The sequence below is a fragment of the Anabrus simplex genome, chromosome 1 (assembly GCF_040414725.1).
Source record: "Anabrus simplex isolate iqAnaSimp1 chromosome 1, ASM4041472v1, whole genome shotgun sequence".
Taxonomy (NCBI): Eukaryota; Metazoa; Arthropoda; class Insecta; order Orthoptera; family Tettigoniidae; genus Anabrus; species Anabrus simplex.
This window is the reverse complement of record NC_090265.1, coordinates 665,592,271-665,618,631: the sequence shown is the minus strand read 5'-3', so window position 1 is coordinate 665,618,631 and position 26,361 is coordinate 665,592,271. Positions and strand designations below refer to the sequence as shown.

At 39.4% G+C, this 26,361-nt stretch overlaps 1 protein-coding gene across 5 annotated transcripts in view; it reads left to right on the top strand.

Moving 5' to 3' along the window:
- The window catches only part of LOC136857289 (modular serine protease), a 177,436-nt gene that overhangs the window by 45,078 nt on the left and 105,997 nt on the right, over positions 1–26,361 (top strand). For 4 of the 5 annotated variants that reach the window (XM_067135826.2, XM_067135824.2, XM_067135825.2 and 1 more), the window contains exons 3-6: positions 1,429–1,536; positions 15,696–15,833; positions 19,116–19,232; positions 22,708–22,967. In XM_067135826.2, the coding sequence (XP_066991927.2) occupies positions 1,429–1,536; positions 15,696–15,833; positions 19,116–19,232; positions 22,708–22,967 (623 nt within the window). The remainder of the gene's footprint in view (positions 1–1,428; positions 1,537–15,695; positions 15,834–19,115; positions 19,233–22,707; positions 22,968–26,361) is intronic. The other variant, XM_067135823.2, reaches the window with a different exon arrangement.

Here is a 26,361-nt window from a genome sequence, read left to right as displayed (position 1 = left end):
AGGTACTGGTCCTCCACCCCAGGTTCATCCCCCAACCCAAAGTCACACGCTCCAGGACACTGCCCTTGAGGTGGTAGGGGTTGGATCCTTCGCTGATTCTGAGGGAAAAACCAACCCTGGGGATAAACAGATTAAGAAAGAAAGAAAGAAAGAAAGAAAAATCATCATAGTTAGATTGAATTTTACACTTTCAAAAATACTATCCCAAAACAGCTACTGTAGGTCCTTCATTAAGATATTCTGAGTGCTTCATAGCAGGTAGAGTGAAATCCAGTCCCCCAGCTTTCTGGCTGCCAGCCCTGAGTTACATTCCTCCACCTCACCTGGAAAGAAAACATGTCCTAGCCAGGGAGTATAAGAAGGTAACTGCCACCCCTATTCTGCTTATCCATGAGGATATTGCTGGCATCAAAATAAACAATCTCCATTCTAGATACCTTCCCATTAGGACACCTAAAGATCTGGCAAACACTACCTTCCTTATCAGTCTGGCCTGGAAGCATGAATGGAATAATAGCTCTCCACCACATGCCATAGTTTCCTCAGAGGCAGTGTTAAAACTTGATAATCTGAATCTGCATCACAGTACGCGGTTGACACTGGACAGCATCTAAACAAATGAGGACCTCAAAACCAAAAATATCTAAGTGCTAGATTATTGATTCTGAGAAAAATAGCTTCCATTCATACCTCTTTTAGCCTTCATTTTCAGTAGAGTTGCACTGGATGACAACATGCAGTTTCAGATGGTCAAACTGGAAGGATCTCTGGTTGTCAGCTAGTAGAGCCTTGTTCTTGGAGAAACTTCTGTCTATATCATACAACATAATGAGGGCATATTTGAAAAAGTGAAATTGTTGGCAGAAAGTTCTGGTTCATTTTTGTCGAATTCTGCTTGTTTTCCACAAGGAATGTCAGCAACTTCACATAGTGTTGTAAACCATCTTCAAGGCTGCTGACAGTGGGGTTTGAACCCATTATCTCCCAAATGCAAGCTTACAGCTGCGTGCTCCTAACTGCACAGCCAATTTGCTCGGTAAAACTGGCAATCTTGAGTTTAAAAAAAAAAAAAGAAAAGGATATTTCACTCAGAATTCTCTACCAAAACAAGAGGAGGGGATCCACATCACATCTTCAGCCTAGGGACCTGCACACTCTAAATTCGGCTTTGACTGTGATACTCCAGACATTACTCATAATGTTGGTGACTTAAGCTCATTTAAAAATTATATAAATCTAATATTAAATATCAAATTTCTTAATATCAGGGACATTATGTTCCTTAGTTCACTTCTCTAACAGTACTGTAGTTGCATATCTTCATAAACTATGGTGTTACAACTATGGAACAAGGACTTTACTTACTCCATTGAAAACAATCTGTTTTAAAACCTTGGGGTATTTCATTCTTATGGTTCTGTATTTCAGATTTCGATGTCTTTCTGGAGAATGCCTCGATGAGGACAAGTATGAATGTGATGGTATCAAAGACTGCGCTGATGGCTCGGATGAAACTGTTAAAGTGTGCCAAACAATGTAAGTAGATATGAATGATTGCCATAAGACCTACTGTATCTGTGCCGGTGCAACATAAAGGCCTTTTTTTTTTTTTTTTTTTTAATGTAGATTTGTCCTTCCCGTTCATTTCTACTGATTTGTTCTGGTTTGGAGTATATGTTTAGAACAATGCCCTACCTAGGGTTTTGTAGGTCTGAATAAAAATATTTATGGTTTTCTTGGTTAATAGTCTCTAAATATAGACAAATTGTTTGAAAAACTTGATGTTTCACCAATGATCTTGCTAACAGAGTACTGTTTCATCAGCAGAGCAATGGTAACATACGAAGAGATGTGAAAAAATAACTGGAATGATTTTATTACAGCAAAATACTGGCTACCTTTATTCAAATTCACTTATAAACCTTCAAAGTATTCTCCCTCAGACACAACACAATGGTTGCAGCGCTCAGTCCACTGTTCAAAACGCTTCCCGAAGCCCTTTCTTGATAGTTTGTTGAGTATACCCAAAATTGCATTGTTTCCTTCTTGATCACTTTGGAAATGACGACACCGAAGTTCCTTTTTCACTGCAGGAAATAGATAGAAATCGCATGGTGCTAGGTCCGGTGAATAAGATGGATGTGGTATCACCTCACTGCCCAATTCGGTCACTGTGTCTTGTATCTTGATTGCCCAATGGGCAGGTGCATTTTCCTGGTGCAAGATCCATCCCGTTTGAGCAAAGTTTGGTCATCTTTCTGCAGTTTTTCTTTTCAGTGGCCTCTTTAACATTTCACAATAGTAATCAGCAGTAACAGAAGGTTATTTTTTCACTACATGATCATACACAATACCCTGCTTATCAAAAAAGACAAGCCATATGACTTTCCCTACACTCACCTGAACTTCGGTCTTTTTAGGTCTTGGACTGGAAGAATGTTTCCATGGCTTCCTGCAACATTGCTGCAACATTTCCACTGTTTGTGTTACAGATTTTTCCAGAAGAACACAAAATCTAATTGAAGCGTACTGCTACAACTAGAGATCCATATTGGGTACAGCGAACACGGCCTCCTTCCTCAGCTGCTCTCCTGCAACCGAGAAACCTGAGGCGAGTGATGTGCTTCACACTGTATCACTCAAGGTCAGATCTTTTCAGTACTACCGCCTGCAAACTACAGCGCGGGATTACTGAAACACAAAAAAATCTTTCCGGTTATTTTCTGACACCCCTTTGTATAATTAAAATTGTTACACAGAACAGTCTCTGCAAATAACCTTACTCCTTACTCCTTGTGGGTGGGGTTAACTTCCAATAAGTAACCAGGGGAACCTGACCCCTACAGAGCGCGTCCCCAGGTGGCGGATAGGGGGCCCCTACAGTATGTAGGGCTGGTTGAAATAACCAATACAACCCGCGGACCAACAGGTAGCCCAATTCCTGGGGGTTTTAAAATACTGGGACACCCTCTCTCCAGGGGTCATAAATATGGAGGGCCCTTGCCCTGGGTTAAGGGTGAAGACCTCAACGGCATCTACGGCGGAGAAGATGGACTTCGGTACGGCGGAGATGGCGGAAGAGGCAACCCATCCTTCTGGGGTGTACAGATGGAACCTACTGCCTTGTAGGACGAGGAAGGCATCCTCAAAGGCTAAGGGAGTAAACCCTGAAAGAAAATCCTCTTATGCGTTAGGTCTAGCAAGTCAGCAGGAGAGTATTGAGTATAGTTGCTTTCAATAAGAAAAAGAGCCTCGGAAAGAATATTATAGACCGGACTGACACGTCCTCTCAGACAATTGTAAAGTATGATGACCGTAAGGCTGATGATATACAATGTTCTGAAAGGAAACCCCAAATAAAAAAGAGACCCAAATACCGAATTGGAACTATGAACATTCTATCATTAACTGGAAAGTTAGAAGAACTCCTAGACATGATGGATAGAAGAAAAATATCAATATTGGGATTAAGTGAGACCAAATGGAAAGGGATTGGAAGTAAGACACTTCGTGGAGGTTATAAATTATACTGGAGTGGACAGGAGAAGGTAGCGAAAAATGGTGTTGGATTCTTAATTAACGAAAGGACTGATGCTACAGCTGAAGTTATCTGCAAAAGTGATAGAATCATTAAAATGTCCATGAAACTGGAGAACACTAAGTACACCATCATACAAGTGTATGCCCCACAGACAGGCTGCAGTGAGGAAGACAAAGAGAAATTTCGGCAAGACCTGGAAGATACAGTTAATGAGGAAAATGTTATTATTATTGGAGATCTGAATGCGCAAGTTGGGGTAGACAGACTTGGGTACGAGAACATCATTGGTCCATATGGATTTGGACAAAGGAACCCAGAAGGAGAACAACTATTAGATCTGTGCAGAAGAAATGATCTTATAATAAAAAATACATTCTTCAAAAAAAGAGACAGTCACAGAATAACAAGGTACAGTTGGGATGGCCAGTATAGAACATTGATTGACTACGTAATCACAAATAAAGATGGTGGCAGGTACATCACAGATGTAAAGGTCATCCCTAGTGAAAGCATGGACAGTGACCACAGACTGTTGGTAGTAGACTTCAAACATAAGACAAATGAAACGCAGAAACTTATTACGAAAAAACCAAGGATTAAAACTTGGAAGTTGCAAGAAGTCCAAATAAAGGAAGAATACAAACTAAGGATTCAACAGAGTTTGCCGAAGTGTGAAGTAACCAGCGTTAATGAAGAATGGAAGGCCTTCAAAGACACCTTTGTGGGAGAAGCCAAAAACCTATGTGGAGTTACAAGTTCTATCAAAAGAAAAAAGGAGACACCATGGTGGAATGATAGAGTGAAAACAGCGGTGAAAGAAAGAAACCAATAAAGAAGGCACTGGACAAGGAGAAACAAAAACAGGGACAAGAACGAAATGAACAAGAAATACAAAGACTTCAAGGAGTATACAGGAACAAGAAACTTGCTGTAAAGAACATTGTAAGGGAAGAAAAAGAGAAGAAATGGAATGAGTTTGCAGACAAACTGGAAGAGGACAGTAGAGGAAATATGAAATTGCTATACAGAGTAGTGAAAAACAAGCAAAGGGATCAAGAGACCATAAAAGCAATAGAACGTGATGATGGAACTCTGGCACAAGAAGAGGGAGAAATTAAACAAGAACTCAAGATCTATTTCGAAAAGCTGCTGAATGGAGATACAGAAAACATAACAACGGATAGAGGAGAGCCAAGTCGAGGAACCACAACTGAACCACCAATTACATGGCTTGAGGTTGAAAATGCGCTCAAGAGCATGAAGAAAGGAAAGGCAGTGGGCGTAGATGAACTAAGTGCAGATATGCTGAAAGCAGCGGGAGTTCCAGGAATCCAATGGCTCTATAAACTGCTCAACAAGATATGGGAGGAAAATACTATTCCTGAGGACTGGAAGATGGGCATCATTGTACCTCTGTTCAAGAAAGGAAGCCGACGAAAATGTACTAATTACCGTGGTATCACACTACTGTCTCATGTCCTGAAAATATTGGAAAAAATAATAGAGACCAGAATCAGAGATATTGTTGAACCAATTTTGGAAGAAGAGCAGTATGGTTTCAGACCAGGAAGGTCAATTACAGACCTTATATTTGCAATTAGGATGCTAATGGAAAAATACTGGGAGAAGAACAAGCCTTTATTCCTAATATTTTTGGACATTGAGAAAGCATACGATAGTGTACCAAGGGAAAGAATTTGGCAATGCATGAAAGAACTTCAAGTGCGAGATAGCCTCATAGACAAAGTGAAAATGTTGTATAGTGGGAACAGAAGCTGTATTCAAGTAGGATGTGGTTTGTCGGACTGGTTTGAAACAAAGAGAGGAGTGCAGCAGGGCAGCTCATTGTCACCACTTCTATTTATTATTGTAATGGATGTAGTAATGAAATCTGTTAAAAGGAAAGAACATGGAGATATCAAAGCCTTCACATTTGCAGATGATGTTGCGATCTGGAGTGACTCAGAAGATGAATTGGGAGAGAGAATACAAAGCTGGAATGAGGAGTTTAAGAAATATGGTTTAAACATCAGCAAGACCAAGACGGTGGTGATGAAAGTGTATGGGGAAGGAGCAGAACCAATAGTCATGTTAAATGAAGCTCAACTGGACAGCGTTCCAGTTTTCAAATACTTGGGTAGCGTTATATCAAATGACAACCTTGCAAAACATGAGGTGAACAATCGAATCAATAAGGCAACACAATTCTACCACCAGGTAAGACACCTGCTGTGGGATGAGCAAATACCCATGAAAACAAAAATGACATTGTACAAGTCCTATTATACACCAATTCTTACATACAGTCTCGAAACCACAACACTGACCAATAGAGATAATTCCAAACTTCAGGCAGCTGAAATGAAATTCCTACGCACTATGATCCAGAAAACCAGGAAAGACAAGATTAGGAATGAGAAAATTAGAGAAGAAGTAGGAATAGACAATTCTCTCCTAAATAAGATTCAGATATCAAGACTGAAGTGGTTTGGTCACATGAAGAGGATGCCAGTAAACAGAACTGCAAGGAAGGAATTTGAGAGAAAGGTAGAAGGAAGACGACCCGTGGGAAGGCCACGAAGGAAATGGATAGATTTAGTTAAGAGCGATGTAATGCTGAGAGGTCATGATTGGGACAAGTTGGTGGAGGAAGAATGGTACAAGGACAGGATGAGATGGAGGAGGCTCATATACCACACCCGGGAAACTGGAGATGGTTTAGGATGATGATGATGACACAGAACAGTCCTGTTTTCTTCTGAAGAAGTAAAGCAAGATCTTTTTGAAACATGAAAGTTCCAGGCAGGTTGTTTCTATCAAATTTCTTGAGCCATAAAATTGTAAATGAACAGAAGAATATTATTGTTTCACTATGACAAGATATGAAATGTAAATGCACAAGCTGAGGAGGGGCTTTTTTTTTTATTTAACAAGGGAACTGTTTGAATAGGAGTAGACATATTTCAATGAAACTTGGGTGAATGACCAATTAACATATCCAAAATTTTTGGTTGTAATAAATGGTAGTGTTATAATTAATTCCTGAAAAATAGCTCAGCATGTTGGTGCAGATAGCCAATTTTTTTTACAGTTAGCTTTACATCACAATGATATAGGTAGGTCTTACGGGGATGATGGGTAAGGAAAGGGCTAGAAGGGGGAAGGAAAAGTCACAGTCTTAATTAAGGTACAGCCTCAGCATTTTCCTGGTGTGAAAATGGGAAACCACAGAAAACCATTTTCAGAGATGTCAACAGTGGGGTTCGAACCCACTATCTCCCAAATAAAAGCTGACAGCTATGTAACCCAAACTGCACAGCTACTCCCTCCGTCAGTTAACAGATGATGACATAGAACGACCTTGTGTATGCACAGTATAGTACGAATATACCGATAGTTATAGTTTATACACTTTATACCGGTAATAAGAAACTGTGGGAGATTCACTTATCATCACAGCGGATGTTGGAAATGACCTCCATTTTCCTGTAGACACAGCCGTACCTATCACTTCATTCTTCTGAAAGCTTGCAGCAACATTTCCTCATCTAGGCTATTCCATTGATTTTACGTAAGATGTTGGTCTTCAAATATTCAATTGTTCATGGTCAATTTCGATATACTTTATTCTTGAGATAACCTCACAGGAAATAATCTGGTGTCATTACATCCAGTGATCTTGACAGCCAAAATTCTTAGAGATTACTCTTTCCTCAAAGAAGCAGCTGATCAGAGCGGAAGACTCAGTTTAACAGACTATCCACTTCATGTCTATATTAATATGACAATCTTAGAATCGAAGAATTGTTTAACCACCTAATCAATACCTTTATTTGCCTTTGGCAATTCTGTAAAATCATTCATAGTACATATTTTGTCTGCAAAGCAGCTACTATACCAGAGCAAGGATGGAGTACACAGACATAGAACCATTTCCAAGATAGCGGGAAGTAAGGACGGTAATCCACAGGCAGGGATCATATTACAAACTACCCAATTGCCTAGTTGATGGACAAGTGTCAAATAAACTTCAAAGCACATCCTAACATTGAGTTGCATGAGCATTTTAAATTTGGAAACTAGGAACCCACCTTAAGTAATGAGATTTTTTTTTTTTTTTTGCTATTTGGTATTTGCTTTAGGTCGCACCGACACAGATGTCTTATGGCGACGATGGGATAGAAAAGACCTAGGAAGTGGAAGGAAGCAGCCGTGGCCTTAATTAAGGTACAGCCCCGGCATTTGCCTGTTGTGAAAATGGGAAACCACGGAAAACCATCTTCAGGGCTGCCGACAGTGGGGCTCGAACCCACTATCTCCCGATTACTGGATACTGGCCGCATTTAAGCGACTGCAGCTATTGAGCTCGGTAATGAGATTGTAACAAGTTAACTAGTGTTCTTTCAAACACGCTTTCGAGCAGAAGCATGACAGAGACTTTAAAATTATTTTTTTTTACCTTTTAAATTGGAATCTGAACAAATGTTTTAATAGTAGGCTATTTTAGTTAAGGATAAGTTTTTAGTTACACATTATATTTAAGAATTCCTTCCCCTCTAACGTCCCTCACCCCACCATCACCACCATTATTCTTCCCCCATTACACAAATTTATAAGCTTTTCATGAGAAGAGATCATGGCTGTTATAAGAACAATATACTGTGTATACTTTCATCTTTTTTGTACCTAAGCATAAGTGAATGTAGCTGATGTCTGCAAAGCAGACGAAACGTGTACTACAAATTATTTTATAGAAATGCCAAAGGCAAATAAAGGTATCGATTAGGTGTTTAAACAATTCTTTGATTCTTAGACTCAGTTGATGTGTTAGCTCAATGTTGTCTAGTTGCTCGACAAATTGCAGGAAAATTTCCTTGTACTGTACCAGTCTGTGTTCATCATATCTGAGAAGAGGAATGCATTCACTATTCGGTTTGCCGGGACTGCACACCAAACTCCGACCTTCTGTGGGTGCAGGGGTTTTTGATGAATACTGTGTGGGTTATGTGTAACCCAAATATAGGTATCTTGAGAATTCACCAGTCAGATGGAACCAGGCCTCATCTGTGAACCAGATGAAGTTCAGAATTCCTGGTAGCCATACAGTAAAATCCTAGAACCATGTGTAGTAACGGACTTGTTTTTCTTTATCTGGCTCCTGTGACACGTGAATGGCAGTCATCTTGTATGGTCACTTGGTAGCTCTTCAACATCATCATCATCATCATCATCATCATCATCATCATCATCATCATCATCATCATCATCATCATCATCATCATCATAATTCTGAACCAGCTCCAGTTTCCTGGGTGTGGTAAATGAGCATTCTCCATTTACTTCTGTCCATGTAGATGTCTTCTTCCCTAATCTGTTGCAAATCCAGATCTCATCCAGCTAGATCATTTCTAATCTGATCGATCCATCTCTTCCTTGGCCAACCTCTTGATCTATTGCCTCTGAGTTCCTTCTCAAACCACACTGTAGCTGTTTTTTGTGGGACCATTCTTTTATGATAACCAAACCATTTCAGTCTGACTTTGACACAAATCTCACTAAGGTCTTTTTTCTTTTTTTTTTCACTTGGACAAGATGATGTATCTCTGTGACATGTCTGTGTCTGTTAGGTCATCAGCCCAGAGGCTGGTTGGATCCTCAAATAGCACCACCAAAGGTTATGCGGCTATAAGGAAACCGCAAAAACCAATGGCAGCACCAAAATGAGGCGTACTAGGCAAGAAGAGTAGTGAGGTAGTTTGCCATTGCTTTCCTCACTGGGTCAGAAAGTGCTATTGCAGCACGACTGACCCTATGAGCAACACCTTTCATAACACTCAGATGCACTAGTCGTGCTCTGAATGTCATTACTCAGCACCACCCATACCCCAGCAGCTTCCATATTGTCACAGCCATGGATGAGACTGGCACTTCGGTGGAAGCTACACTTTACTCTGGCCTGTGCCAAGAGTTGGATACAAAAGTACTGTATCCATCAAGAAATGGCAGCAGGCAACTTTGACATATGGAATACAAATACAGGGTCCCCCTTATAAATCCAGACAGTCCACCAGCGTTTTTAATCTTGGAGACCAAAGCCGCTGTATGGGAGGCACACACATAGTTCTTGACCTTGTAAGGAGCATGCACGTGTTCGACCTAGCATCAATAGCCAGTCTGAATCTCAGCTGTTAACATGACAAGAAAATTATCATTGCACCACCGTATTTTTGTATGTAAAAGTTATTTTAAGTGCGAGTTGGCTTGACAGGTACGCAATGCATTTGTTCAGCAATTTCCTGGTGAAGTGCCACCTTCACAAGCACAGATTCACGTAATTGTAAATAAATTTGAAGCTACTGGCTCAGAGCTCAATAAAAAACATGCGTGCACACGAACAGTTTTAACAGAGGAAAAGCTAGATGATGGTGCGAATCTTGAATGGTCTTCAAATAAATAACTCACAAAATTAGCAGAACAAGTAGGTGTTTCGGTTTCTTCTGCACACGGAGCTAGAAACCAGTTACACATCAGACTGTACAGTTTTACATGAGCCCATTGTTTAAAACCTGCTGATCCAACCACAAGGGCAGATACTGTGAGTGGTATCTTGCATCATTGAATGTTCTTTTATTTGAGCCACAGTCTGTGTGTTTTTTGGATGAGGCTTGGTTTCATCTTAAGGGTCGTGTGAACAGTCATAACTCTCGCTATTGGCGTGCAGAAAATCCTAATGGTGTTTATGAAGTCCCTCATTATGAAGGATGACACTTCCAGAATCTTTTATAAGGTAAGATTTCATATAAGATTGTATAAACACTTAAAGCAGGGTGGCTGCATGCGACGTAAGTTGGGCCGAAGCAGCTGTTGTTGTAGCGCAGAGTACGAACACTGTGTGCTCAGTCCGGATTTATAAGAGAGACCCTGTAATCTGCCTCCTGAAACAAACAATGTAACAATTTCCTAAGAGACTGAATGCAAATGAGTCTTAACATTTTTTGCCACGTCTGCCAAACCAAATATGCAATGCTTGCCAGACTCACTCAACAAAGATCCATTTGTTTCCAACTTTCTCACTATAGCCAGTATTGTGTCTCCCTTAGGAGGATCGCACACACCTGAATGCCTGTTGAGTGGCTATGATGGACTTCATAGTCCAATAATTTTTTATTAAAAACATGCGCCGAGGCAATGTGTACTGCATCTTGAATGTATGTACGGTAAAACAACAAGTTAGCAGCAATAAGCAAAATCGAGGAAACAATATTGACACCTAACAAATAAAACTTGCATATTTTTGGCAAATGTTGGTAAATGAATCCTGCAGAGTTTCTTCACATTTAGAAAACAACCATATCTACTATCAGGTGGAAATGGAGTTACAGTTATTCTGAAAATCACTCAGTTCAAGTATATCATCCTGTAGTTTGAAATCTTCATCATCTATATATAAATGTGGATGCTAAATATAATATTTTGTTAGCACAAGCAAGGGAATTGCTGCCTTCCTGTTCAGACTCAAACATTTTTGTCATGTTGTAGACAGCCTATGTAACAACAGCACATATGCAGCGATGTTCAGACGTTCAGATGTTTTAACTGATGTTCCATCGTACTTTATTCTTATTCTTCTTATTCTGCCTCTTGGCATCAGGTCTTCCAACCATATGACCTGTCTGTGACAGTGTGACATAAAACAAATAATGGCAAAAAAATTGCTTAATATGACAGAATAATGACACAATGTTTTAGAAAACCTAAGATTAAAATTTAGTAAAGAATGATGTGAACGACTTATAGGATTCATATTATTATAAGTTAGTAAGGTTTATAAGGCCCTAGTCTAATCATTGTGTAATTTGTTTTTTAATATATTGAAATGGAAAAATGTATTATTAAGCCTGAAATATTTTCAACTTTTGGTGCATGATTTCAATTAATATGTACCTTAAGAAAGGAAACAAAAGCCATGTTGTTTGAAGATATAGTGATATGGGGTGATGATGAAGCGGAAGTGCAAAAACAAGTAAATGTATGGAATCAAGAGGTAGAAAAATTTGGGATGAAAGTAAGCACAGAGAAAAGTAAAACAATAGTGATTAAAAGGTGAAGGAAGGAAGGGGAAAGATAAAACTGAATGGTAAAATTCTAGAAGTGGTTAAAAGTTTCAAGTACTTGGGAAGTGTGATCATAGAAGATGGAAAGATAAGCGAGGAAATTGGAAAAAGAATACAACAAGCAAACAGTTTCTACCAGAGTGTAAGGGGTATTTTGTGGAACCAAGATGCCCCAAAGAAATGTAAGAAAGTATTATATTCAACCTCTTATGAAGCATACTAACCTATGCAGCTGGATCGTGGACTACAACAAAACGAGAGGAGAGTAGAATACAAGCAGTGGAGATGAAATTCCTAAGAGGTATCAAGGGCAAGACCAGAAAGGATGATATTAGAAATGAGGAGACTAGGAAAAGGACATCAATCTTGAAACTTCAAGACAGGATAGAAACAACAAAACTAAAGTGGTATGGACATATAATGAGAATGAGAGAAGAGAGAGTGCCAAAAAGAGCTTTTTCAGAGAAGTTAATAGGAAAGAGACCACGAGGAAGACCCCGAAAGAGGTGGACAGATTCAGTGTGGGAGTGCATAGAGAAGAGGGGAGGAAAACCAGAAGATGTACTTAAAAAAGGAGAAGGGTGATGGAGAGACAGGCAGCGATGGAGGTCCTTGATTCACAACCCGACCCAGGAAGCTGCAAACGGGAAATGAAGATAATGATGATGATGTACCTTGAGCATTCCCAAACATTATGTTAAGTATTAAAGATAAAAACATATTATATTACATTATCTGCAACTCATTATAAAATGGAGAATGATCCTGGTTTTCCTTGCAAACCAAATGGTAGGCTTAAGTAGGGTTACCATATTTCTTTGACAAAAACTCGGATATCTTCAATTATATTATATGTAAGACTACTGTACCTTTATTACTCATCACCTCAGTATTATGAAGGTGGGAATAATAAATGTTATGACACTGACAGGAAAATCAGAAGAATTGATTGATTTCACAGAGAGGGAGAATGTTGCAAAGATGGGACTGAGTGAGGTCAAGTGGAGGGGAAGGGGAGTGAAGAGGATGAATAGAGGGTACACCCTATACTGGAGTGGAGGAGGTGAGGCAAAGAATGGAGTAGGAGTGATTGTTAACAAAATCCTGGGTGAAAATATGGAAAGGGAGCTTACATTAGTGATAGAATAATCAGAGAATGATTGAGGACAGAAGAAGGAGTGAAAGATTTCATCCAAGTTTATGCACCCGAAACTGGAAACAGTAAGAAAAATATAGAGGAATTATCGGAGACACTCAAGAAAGTAATCACTGATGTGGAAGTGATAGTCATGAGAAACCTCAACGTGCAGGTTGAAAATGATAGAATTGGTAAAGAAATGATTGGTCCATTTGGTTATGAAGAAAGAAACAGTGAGGGAGATAAGTTGATTGATTTTTGTGAGAGAAATGGAATGATTGTAGGTAACACTAGGTTTAGAAAGAAGAATAGTAGAAAGATCACTAGATATGACTGGCGTGAAAGGAGGACAAAATCAGTTATTGATTATTTTTTGGTCGAGAAAATAAATCTTAAACAGTTAATGGATATAACAGGACTACCAGGTGAGGTGTTTGATGCAGACCACAGAGTAGAGGTGGCATAATTGAAAATGGGTAAAACTGTGAGAGGAAAAGAAATAAGACAGAAGAAAATAAGAGTATGGAAATAAAAGAACTCAGGAGGAATTAAAACAGCACATCCCTATATCAGAAATAGAAAGTGTAGAAGAAGAATGGACCAAATTTAAAAACATATTTGTAAGCTGTGCAGAGAAGTTCTGTGGCAGAACTTTGGTGAGAGTGAAGGAAAAGGAGACATCTTGGTGGAATGAAAAGGTGAAGGAGGTTGTTAAACAAAAGAAGAAAGCATGGTAAGAAAAGAATAGAGATAGGAAAGAAGGAAGTAAGATTAAGTATCAGGAAATTAAAAGTAAGTGTAAAAAAGTGGTACCGGGCGAGTTGGCCGTGTGTGTAGAGGCACACGGCTGTGAGCTTGCATCCGGGAGAGGGTGGGTTCGAATCCCACTGTTGGCAGCCCTAAAGATGGTTTTCCATGGTTTCCCATTTTCACACCAGACAAATGCTGGGGCTGTATCTTAATTAAGGCCACGGCCGCTTCCTTCCAACTCCTAGGCCTTTCCTATCCCATCGTTGCCATAAGACCTATCTGTGTCGGTGCGACGTAAAGCCCCTAGCAAAAAAAAAAAGAGTGGTAAATGAGGAAAAGAAAAATGTTGGGAGAGATTCACAGAAGAGTTGGAAAAGGATGTAAATGGTGGTAAACGGATGTTGTATGGATTGATAAAAAGTAAAAGGAAAGAAAAATCTACACAAAACAAGTGAAGGAAGAGAGTGTAAATGTAATAAGAGACCCAAAGTATTTAAAGAATAGGTGGAAATATTATTTCGATAAGTCCTGAATGTGAGAAATGGTGCAGAAATGAGTGTAGTGGTAAATCAAGATGATCCAGAAATAGGGAGTGAAATTGGAATGGCACAGGTGGAAATAGCTATTAAAGAAATGAAAACTGGAAAAGCAGCAGGGATGGATGAAATATGTGTGGACATGATAAAGGCACAGCAGGACCTATTGGTTTTCATTGGTTATATAGGCTGCTAAGGTATATATGGAGGAAAAAGCAAGTACCTAATGATTGATGTAAAGGTATAATAATACCAGTATCTAAGAAAGATGACAGGAACGTATGTGACAATTATTAAAGAATTATACCGTTGTCACAAATAGCCATAATATTGGAGAGAATAATAGAAAGGAGGATGAGAGGAAGGGTGGAAAGAAATTTAGAAGAAGAGCAGTATGGATTTTGACAGGGCAGATCAATGATAGACCCTACATTTACCACGAGATTACTGTTGGAAAAACAGTCGGAATATGGAAAAGATCTGGTGATGGTATTCCTTGATTTAGAGATGGCACACGATAGTGTTAATAGAGAAAAGGTGTTGGAAACTCTGGAAAGAAAAGGATGTGGAAGGCAATTAAGGGAACTAGTGAAAGCAATGTATAAGAATTGTTCCAGTTGTGTCCAGACTCCTGTGGGGAGAACAGATTGGTTTAGAAACCAAGTTAGACTAAGACAGGGAAGTGTATTGTCTCCACTCAAGTTCATAATGGTTATGTATGAAATTCTAAAGGAAACAAAGGCAAGATATGGAGGGGATATGAAAATATTGTTGTTTTCAGATGACATAGTGATCTGGGGAGTCAACAATACAGAAGCCTAAATCCAACTATCTATAGAGCTTTTAAATGACAATACTGAGAAATATGGTATGAAAATCAGTGTGGAGAAGAGCAAAATGGTGGTGATGACAAGAGGAGAAAGAGGAGGAAAAATAGTCAACATCAGTTTTCATGTTTTCAGCAGTTGCATCTTTTTTCTTACAAAACCAGGTATATTTTTCACTGAAATAAACCTACAATGCCCAGACATTGGGTTTTTTTTTTTTTTCCTCATTAAATTCCTTACATCTCAATACAAAGTTTATTTTACAGCAGAACTATGTTTTCATCTATTCTCTTTCTACCAGGGAACCACACATTGTTCATAATGGGGAACACACATTCTACAAGGGCTGATGTCCCAGGCAGAGAGAAAACAAACAGAGCTATGTTGAGAAAATACTGGAAAGTATTTAAATTTCCTGATCCATTTTCCTTCAAGTAGCCCCATTTCTGGCTTTGGGTTTACAGCTTGCAGGCTAATAAAATTCTAAGATATCACGTTACAGCACATCCCCCAAGTTTCCTTCCCACAGATGCTCTACTCATCTTGAATAAAGTGCAACCATGCATAAGAGCAACTATAATAAAAACCAGGCAGGATACCAGTGCAAGGTTCCCAAATTACAGCTGTCCTGGTTTTTCCAGGATAAATGGTAACCCTACTTTAAGGCAAGGAGGAATTTAATGGTGATTGATTAAAGGCCTATTCCAGAACTGAAGACATTTTGAAATTGATAATGATGGATGTCATTTGTTTCTCATTCTTCTTTATGAATTTGTCTTTCCTTTCTAGGCATTGCCAAGACAATCTAATCAGATGTGATTATGGAGCCTGTGTTGATGGCGATGCAAGATGCAATGGAATTATGAACTGTGCTGATTCTTCAGATGAGAAGGACTGTGGAGAAAAGAAGAATACTAATTTATGCAAGTAAGTTTTTTGTTTTTTTATGCTATTTGTTCGGGACGTCAACCCATGTGGATCGTTTGCCCCTACTGGCACCATATTGTATGAACCTGCGTGTAACTAGAATGGCGGTAGTGTGGAATGTTGTGTGTGAGGAAAGGAAGATTAAGGATGTCACAAACACTCAGTCCCCAGGCCAGGAATATTAGTCATTACAATTAAAAACTCCTGACCCAGCCAAGAATTGAACCCCGGGCCGCCGGGTGGCAGGCGGACGCGTTGCCCCCTACACCGTGGGGTCGGACATGCAAGTAAGTTACTCTTCTATTCATAATTTGTAGTGGATATCACTAACAGGTTGCTAGCACCAATTGGCTAGTGACAAAGCTTGTGACATAGTCCCTTGGAGCCAACAAGAACAATACGGTGGAATTTTATTACTAAGCTATATTCTATGTAAGTTTGTAATTTTAGTTAGGAATCCCATTCATCCTAGTTTACTTGAGACATTTCTGGTTTCCAATGAAGTGTTCTGTTGACATGACAAACTTCATCCAGTATGCAAATTGTACCAGGTTTTCATTTTTCATCATTATTGGTCTTAAGTATGCATCAACATATAGTGCAATCATGAGAAGAAAACATATAGAACTTTAATTGGTCAAACTCGCATAACTCAATTGTTACAGCAGAGAGAAAATCCACAAGGGATAGCTGCCCTAGAATAAGGGGTACTGTACAGTAACAGCATCAATGTGATAATGTAATGTCATTCAAATTTTCACATAGTGTTTATAGGATAAAATTAGCTTACACTATATACCATATTTTTCTTAGTATATACTGTATAGATGGTGGTTTACCATTGACAGTGAATTACTTAAAGCATGTAAACAAACATCTTTTAAAAACAAAACAGGAATTCCAGAACAAAGGAAGAAATTAACTGAAAATTTTGTGACAGATCCTCATGCACCAAAGAGCAATCCAATCAACTCCCAGCAACTGGCGGGTATGTGATACTTTTCTTCAAAGTATGGTACTTAAAACAGGGTTCATAGTATCACTCTTCAGAATCAACTTCTTTGGCTTTTGAAATGTTACACTCAAACCTTATTGTAGGATCAATAACTATGCCAATGTTTCTCTTCCTGTCAGTCGCAACAATGTCTGCACATTTACTGGATCCTTCAATAGAGATGCTGCAGTGCACTTCTTGAAAGACTTCAACTCTTCCAGATTTCTAGAGAAGGTTTTTTCTTAAGTCGTACTGACACAGATAGATACTATGGCGACAATGGGATGGGAAACCACGGAAAACCAACTTCATGGCTGTAAAAAGTGGGATTCGAACCCACTATCTCCTGAATGCAAGCTCATAGCCGCGCTACACTAACCGCACAGCCACTTGCTCAGTAGAGAAGTTCTGCAGTACTCCTCCTGACCATGTGGTGTTAGTTATTTTTCAATAGTTCCTCTTCTGCATAGAAACGAAGAACACAAGGGAGGGTTTCTATCTCGCTGCAGTGATATTAACAGTTTTCTTGGTTTCTGCCAGAAATGCTTTGGACTGCCATCACATTACAGTTCATTTCGGTGGCATTAGTCCATTGGGAAGTTGAAAGTCATTTCTTGGTTGTAGTCCGGGTGTTTTATTGTGTCCTTTCTGTAAAATGTGGCACACCTTTTTCATGTTTCAAACAGCAGATTTCTCAGTGTTTCTTCTGAAGAGTCTATCTTAGCTTTTTCATCACCAGCAAAACCAAGGCTTCTTGTTTGTACCAGAAGTGAGTCAAGAATTAATTCCAGCCTATTACAGATGTTAACATATTAAAGAAAAGCTTTATGCCTTCCCTGATTTTTGCTGTCTGGATACTTCCTCTGATATCTACAATCAAGGTCTGTCCTTCATAGAGTCGCAGTATCAGCCTCCTTTCTTTCTAGTCCAAAGTTTTATTAAATGATAAACTAAATTGCTTTATAGCCTTGAATACTGATTCTAAATACATACTGCAAGTCGGTATCATATTTATATGTTTGTTGATGTTCACAGTTTCACTTTAATCACTTGTATGCTTTTAGTTATATTAAAATTTAAACAGGATAAAATAGGAAAATCTAACAGTTCATGGAATGGAATGGGTTGGGTTGGGTTGGGTTGGGTTGGGTTGGGTTGGGTTGGGTTGGGTTGGGTTGGGTTGGGTTGGGTTGGGTTGGGTTGGGTTGGGTTGGGTTGGGTTGGGTTGGGTTGGGTAAGTTACAAGATAATATATAAAAGAGGTGTACTATTCTATTATAAAATCAAGAATAACTAAGCTAAATAACACATATGGAGAACATATAAAGAAGAATGAAAGCAAAGCTCAAAAAATAAAAACAAGATAAAAGAAATCCGGAGCATAAAAGTAGAAAAGAATGAGAATAAATCATAATGAAAAGTTACATACAAATGAACACTATGCCGGACTGAGTGACTCAGACAGTTGAGACGCTGGCCTTCTGACCAGGTTCGAACCTGGCTCAGTCTAGTGGTATCTGAAGGTGCTCAAATACATCAGCCTTATGTTGGTAGATTTACTTGCACGTTAAAGAATCGTGCAGGACTGAATTTCGGCACCTCGGCTTCTCCAAAAACCATAAAAGTAGTTAATAGGACGTAAAGCAAATAACATTATTATTAAACTGAAAAATATAAGCAATGCATAACTAAAACACCATAATAAAGTAAAGGAAATGCAAGTATGCCGTAAACAGTGATTTATGTACTTGAGTTGAAAGCTAAATATTAAGTACATTTATTTCATAACAATAAGAATACAATAATAACCTAATACTAATTTTAAGAACAACAGTGTTTTTCAGCTGTACAGTAAAATGGTAATGTTTCTAGCCCACATACCAGAATCACACAACCTATCAGACGTCACCAATCACACAGAACAATCAACAGTATTCAGCAGGTAATCTCTGCATGCAGTTTTAAATTTCGATATTGACCTAAAGTTCTTGACAGCAGCTGGAAGTGAATTCCAAAGTCGTGGCTCAGCCACAGCGAAGGATCTATTATATATTGATAAGTGGTTGATGGAAGTGCCAGATCAAGTGTTATAATTATCAGTGTATCAGTCCATGTTTATTTTATTTTATTTTCATTACTAAGCATCCCTATTTTCTATTTTCTTATTTTAAGAGGAAGTACATTGAGGCAACAGAGCAAATACTCATATTGTGTTCAATGTATCATTAAACAAAGAAGATAATATTTTACACAAGACAAAAATGTTACACTGGTCTTATTTCTTTCAGGAGACATGAGTTTCAGTGTGGTACAGGATCTTGTATCCCGAGTACAGAACTATGTGATGGTAAATTGGACTGCAAGGATGGTTCTGATGAAACTGAGGCTGTCTGTCAGAATATTCCGTAAGTTTACCCTACACCAGTGCTATACTGTACGTCTGACACTACTGCCTAAATTGATCAAATCTTAGGTGTTGTTGTTTAATGAATCTTGCACATAACACCTTAAAAAATCCACTACAGTTTCCATACACTTTGGTCATATCATGACAAATGAGAGCAGCACCTTTCAAAGGACAGTTTCTTTAACCCATAATATTTTGTCAATAATTAGCTGTGTCCATGTTTTGCTACATGTACAAATTGCAATGAGTAGCAAGAAAAGTTTTTCAGTAAATGCATATTAACAATAGAGTAGACCATGTTGCATAATAAAATCATTATTGACAGGTGAACCAGACCCATAAAACTCTCCAAATAAAATAAAATGTTAATTTGATCAGGCCTGTCCATGCTCTTACATACACGCTCCTATCTTTCATGCTGAACGCAAGGCAGCAGCACAATTGTCTTTCCAGTCTGTCAGCTCATGTACTTGGTTGGCAAAAGCAAAGCAAAGCAAAGTCATCTCTGTACAGGCCATGAAGGCCCTTGGAGGGGTGGAAGGTAAAGGCTTCCACTATGCGTAACCTCGGCACTTGATGGGGTAGAGTGATTAGCTCTATGCCCGGCCGCCTTTGCCCCCAGGAATTAACCTGGTACTCATTTTTGGTGTAGGCTGAGTGAACCTCAGGGCCATGTGCACCTCCAGAAGTGGAAATCTCGTTTCTTAAATTTTACGATTTCCTGATGGGGATTCGAACCCACGTCCTTCCGGGCAAACCGAACATGTCCTTACCACCCCGGCCAGGCAGTCCCTACTTGGTTGGAGGAACAGAAATTACAACAGTCAATGAAAATGAATAACTATAGGGCAAGGAGGAAAGCTCAAAAAATGTTGATTCCATGTGGTCCTAAGTGATCCATTCATGCAGAAGAAGAAAGTGTCTTAACATGAAACAAATGTGAACAAGAAAGCAGAGAGCAGAAAGTATCCCGTGCAGTGGGCAGGGCCAGCTACCCTAGGCGCTAGTCCCCAAGGCCAAGCGTCTGCTCTCACTTCACCAGCATGAAAAGCTTAAGCATTTCTGGCAGGTATTCATTTCAGAGCCAATCCATCAATGTAATGCCAGTAGACCACCGCTTCTCTGCCAATGGAAATAAATTTTGTTACAAAAATATCAATTTTTCATTAAATATGTAACTGCTTCTGTTAAGGCTACTCACTGATACAGGTGACCTTAGGCATTCCTCGTAGGTATTCATTTCAGAGCCAATCCATCAGTGTGATACAAGCAGACCACCACTTCTCTGCCACTGGAAATAAATTATGCTATAAATATATAATTTTTCATTAAATATGCAATAGGACAGTTTATATATATATAATTGTTAGGATCTGCCAATTCAATACACTATTTAATCAGAATTGGTGGATCCTTAACAATTGTAAGTAGAACCTTGATAATTCGAAATAGGTTAATTCAAAATTCTCGCTAATTCAAAGAAGCTCTCGTTCCCAGAAACATGAGGTATGGTTTTGCGTGATATTTAAATTTTTAATTTGAAATATGGATAATTCATAATTCAAAGAACAATGTCTGACCCATTACCGAAATTCAGACTTTTAATTCAAAACATGAGGTATGGTTTTGCATGATATTTAAATGTTTAATTCGAAATATGGATAATTCATAATTCGAAGAACAATGTCTGACCCATTACCGAAATTCAGACTTTTAATTCAAGACTGCCTTCAAGTTTTTAAAAGGATAGTATTTTACAGAGTAATTTAAATTCAAAATTTCTCCGCATCATGATAAAATGTGTCTTCCGGAATGTGCTGAGGTAGCTTTCCGCACTTTCACTCTTTTCGGTGTGTCTACAGTGTGCTTCGTATTTGCTAAGTTTGAGTCAAATTGTACTTCTCTTGGGCAAAAGTTCAGCTACTACAACAATTTTTCAGCGCAGACATCTAGGCACGATTGCACTGTCATTTGCTTATCTGCGAATGGCGCAGGATAAATTGTATTAGGTTATAAGAGTAAATGTACTTCTAGGGGACACCGGGTGGGTCCCCGGCTGTTGCAGTGAACACATCTCTCCTCTGCAAGGTATTCCACATAAGATTTGCAACATATTAAATCCCTTATGATGCTACAAAACTTATGTTGTGCATACTCAATTTCTACCCTCCTCGTCCTATAAATGAATATTTGCCCCAGTCTGTCCTCTTGAATTCCTCTCCTCCTACTTTTGAAAGCTCCACTCAAGCTTATTCATCTGCTTTCATCATTCCACGTGAATCTCCACTGACAGCTCAAAACATACCACATAGTCAAGCATCTCTTCTCCTTACTCCCATGTCTTCCAGCTCAAAGTTTGCAACATTTTCGTAACACTACTCCTTTGTCGGAAATCACCAAGAACAAATCGTGCAGCTTTTCTTTGAATTTTATCCCGTTCTTGTATCAGGTAGTCCCGATGTGAGTCCCATACACAGGAGCCATACTCTAACTGCAATCTCACCAGAGACTTACATGCCCCCTCCTTTACATCCTTACTACAACCCCTAAATACACTCATAACCATCTGAAAAGATCTGTAACCTTTCTTAACACCCTCGTTAATTACTGCCCTGCGGAACTCCCCCTCTTAATCATTACGGGATCAGATAATGCTTCAGCCCTCCTAATTCTCTGAGTTATATTTTCTAGAAATGTAGCCACCCATTCCACCACTCTTTTGTCCACTCCAATAGCCCTCATTTTTGTCAGTAATCACCCACAATCTACCCTATCAAAAACCTTTGATAAGTCAATAGCGATACAGTCCATTTGACCTACTGAATCTAAAATATCTGCTATACTTTGCTGTAATCCTTCACTGGAATTACCTTTCCTAAACCCAAACTGCCTTCTATAAAACCAGTTAATAATTTTGCAAACATGTCTAATACAATCAGAAATAATGCTTTCACAGAACTTACAAGTGGCACATGTCAAGCTGACTTGCCCTAATTGTCCGCTTTATGTTTGTCTTCCTTTCCCTTGTACACTGGGGCTACTATTGCAACTCTCCATTCATTTGGTATCACTCCTTCATGCAAACAGTAATCAAATCAGTATTTCAGATATGGATATCCCAACCTGTAGCCATCAATATATCCCCAGAAATCTTATCAATCCCAGCTGCCTTTTTAGCTTTCAACTTTTGTATCATTTTATGAATGTCTTTATTATCATAGGTAAATTTCAGTATTTTGCTGGTATTAGTTGCCTGCTCTATCAGGACATTATTTTTACATCCAACTACCTTTACATATTGTTGACTGAATACTTCTGCCTGACAATCCCCTAAGTTGAGGATCTGAACTGCAGTCTGCCTTGACCAAACCTTTGAGCTGGCCTTGCATGTATACACCCCACAATTCCATCTCTTTCTTTTCTCTACATTAGAACATAATACATCACAAGCATTCTCTGCTGTCATCATGTAGGTGCCAACCCTATGGCTTCAGGTGTGACTATGGTGGCTGTATAGACAAGAATGGTTTATGCAATGGCGTGGCGCAGTGTGCTGATGGATCTGATGAGAAGCCTACAGAGTGTGGACATCCAAATGCCTCTCCTCCAACTCCTGAAGTCATAACTAGTTCACTACCAAACATCATCCCCAACACTAGCAATGCTGTGGATATAACAAATAGACCCCGTGTATGTGATCCAGAGGAGAACTTACCGACTCCTCAACATTCAGGTATAGTATGCTTAACTTAACATCGTATTTATCGATTTAGCTATATTAATAAAATAGGAGCTGGGCTGAGTGGCTCAGATTGTTAAGGCACTGGCCTTCTGCCCCCAACTTGGCAGGTTTGATCCTGGCTTAGTCAAGCTAGTACACCATTGGTAGATCACAAGGTATTACTGTGCATGAAAAGTGAATCTGTGCAGCTTTACATTTCCTCAAGCATTTCATATGATAGCATTGCTTTTAACTGCAACATTCAACCATACTTTTATTCCAGTCATGAATCAGATTGCTCTTTTCTGGTTATCTGAACCACCTACATAGCTGACCTATTGAACCCAGGTTATGACAGCAAGTCTTGAATAAACTTATTCTACTTTCTTCATAACTGGAGATTGCCTGGGTCAACAACATTTACAATAGAATTTTTGTTTTGTTTTGCTTTACGTCGCACCGACACAGATAGGTCTTATGGGGATGATGGGATAGGAAAGGCCTAGGAGTGGGAAGGAAGCAGCTGTGGCCTTCATTAAGATACAACCCAAGCATTTGCCTGGTGTGGAAATGGGAAACCACAGAAAACTATCTTCAGGGCGGCCGACAGTTGGGTTCGAACCCACGATCTCCCGGATGCAAGCTGACAGCCACGCGCCCCTAACCGCATGGCCATCTTGCCCTGTTAGAATTATTTTAAGATGTGAAGTGATCATTAGCAGCTCATAAACTTTGAAACAGTTGGGGCTGGAGTATGAAGTTGAAGATTGGGGCATGTGGCATTGGCAGTGGTGGCGATGGTGGTGGTGGTGGTGGTTACCTAGCTCAGTGGTAAAAGTGTGCTCGATTCACCAAGAAGAACAAGGGTTCAGTTTCCCATTAGGAAGTTAAAATATTTTGAAATAAATGGCACGTGGCCTGAGGTTCACTCAGACTATACCAAAAATGAGTACTGTATCTGGCTAATTCCTGGGTTGCAAAGGCAGTTATAGGGCTGGCCAAGGTTGTAGAAAGTGGGAGCTTTTACCTTACACTCTTCCAAGGGACTTCATGACCTGTATGAAGATGACTTTGCTTTTTCCTTTGCAATATTATTATTTCCAATTACTTGAGGTCAACACTAATGTGCTCAGAATGATCTGGAAGTGGAAACTACAAGATCTTCTGCAGACCTATATAAAGAACACACCCAGCAAGACTGAGTCAGTCTTGAGTGACAATATTGGTAGAACACAATATTTAATGAACTAACAAGTACAACTGCATTACATTCCTTCAATGTAGTCCCTGAAAAGCCTATTACCGTTTGCCAAATGTCGGGAAGCCGTTGCAGATCATTGACCACGCATTCTCTGTTGATGACAGCGACGAAGTGCCCTACTCCACAGAGTTCAAATGCCACATCAGGAAATCAGCAGCCTCAGAGGGGTTTCTTCAATTTCGGAAACAGGTCGAAGTCACGACTCATGTCTGGTGAGTACGGAGGGCGTTTCAAGACCTTCTAATGCCACTGTTGCAATAAGAGCTTGACATTGTTTGTGACATGACGTGTGTTGTCAGGCAACACGATAGGGTGTACATCTCACAATAAACGTGGACGTTTGTGACGCAGATGTTGCTCCAGAAATCGACAATAGTAACTGTTGACAGTTTGTCCCTCAGGCATAGCAACCATAAGAATAACACCCTCGTAGTCGTATGCCACAATGAGCATAAGCTTCACCCGATTGGGTTTCTGTCGACATTTATGTGGACACGACGAACCTATTTACGCCATTCATTCAATTGACGCGTTAATTCAGGCTCGTAGGCTCATGCCCACGCCTGATCAATGGCGACAGTGCGGTGCAGAAATGCGTCTCCTTCATTGTGGCATTTGTCCAGGTGAATGCCAGTCAGTGCATACCGGTGCCATTTCTGTATGTCGGTGAGTTGATGTGGAACCCAACGGGATGTCATTTTCCTCATGTTAAGACATTTCATCAGTATGTGCCACACCATTTGATGACTGAGACCAACCTCCATGGATAATTCCCGGACAGTCCATTAATGGTCTACAGAAATGAGACCACTCACGATGTCAATCTGATCTTGAGGAATGGACGGCCGACCTGTTCAGTGCAAATCCATAGTCTTATTCTGACCCACATGAAACGGCTTAACCCAGGCAATGACAAAATATGATTTTAAATCTAGGAGCCAGGTAATATTTCTAGTACTCACATCATTTGCATACTAGCGTCTGACTTTCTGAAAATTAAAACATGGTAGCAATAGGTATTGTGATTTTATAATTTTACACACTACAACAAGATTACCATAAAATGTAAAGACAGCAGGACTCTGAACTAAATGAGACATGCTACTATGTATACACATTTATGAAACTAGCCAATTGTTGCATACTTATATTTTGATATTGTTCTAGGAAACTTGTAAGTTGTAAAATGTAAATACCAAAGTGAATATTGTTGTTAACAACATCAAATTGTACACTTCCTTTTTATGTAACAGTCTGACATGTTAAAGGATTAATAACTTAAAGCTTAAACATTAAACATTTATCTACGTATCTAAAAAAATATGATACAAGGAACAACTCATACTTAACAAGATATCCTTATTTTGCCTTTTGTGTCCATGCAAATGCCTGAGAGCTTCATATGCTGGTAACGTACAGAAATAAATTCCAAGAAAGTACGTTCTATTTCACTTTACAATAGGAGCTTGGTTAAAATTAATACGAGGGGGGATCAAATATAAACAGAATTTTATTTTTTATTTAAATTCATTTATTGAAAAACACAAGGCAATTACAATTTATTTTTCCACATAGTTTCCTGCTTTGGAAATGCATTTGTCCCACCGTATGGGCAGCTTTTTGATGCCCCCATCGTATAAAGAACAGGGTCGTGTCACCAGCCAGTTGCGCAAGAAATCTTCCACACTCTCGTCATCTTCAAATCGCTGCTCTCCTAGAGCTTCTTTAAGCGGTCGGGACAAATGGAAATTGCAGGGCGATAAGTCTGGGGTGTAAGGAGAATGATCAAGTGTAGTCCAGTGCATTTCCTAGTTAGAGCTGCAGTATGGGGCCGCGCATTGTCCTGGAGGAGGACGATCTCTCGAATCAGTTGATCTCGTCTTTTGCAGCGATATGCAACCCTGGCCTTGTTCAACAGCTCACAGTACTAAGCAGCATTGATTGTGCGTGGCTCATGCAAAAAGTCGATCAGCAAAATGCCTCGCCGATCGAAGAAAACGGTTGCAAGAACCTTGCCAGCTGACAGTCGAGTCTTGACTTTCACTGACGCTGCCTCCCCTTTCCTCCGCCACTCCTTACTGGCTTATTTGGATTCAGGAGTGTAGCGGTGGACCCATGTTTCATCGTAGGTTATGATCTGACTCA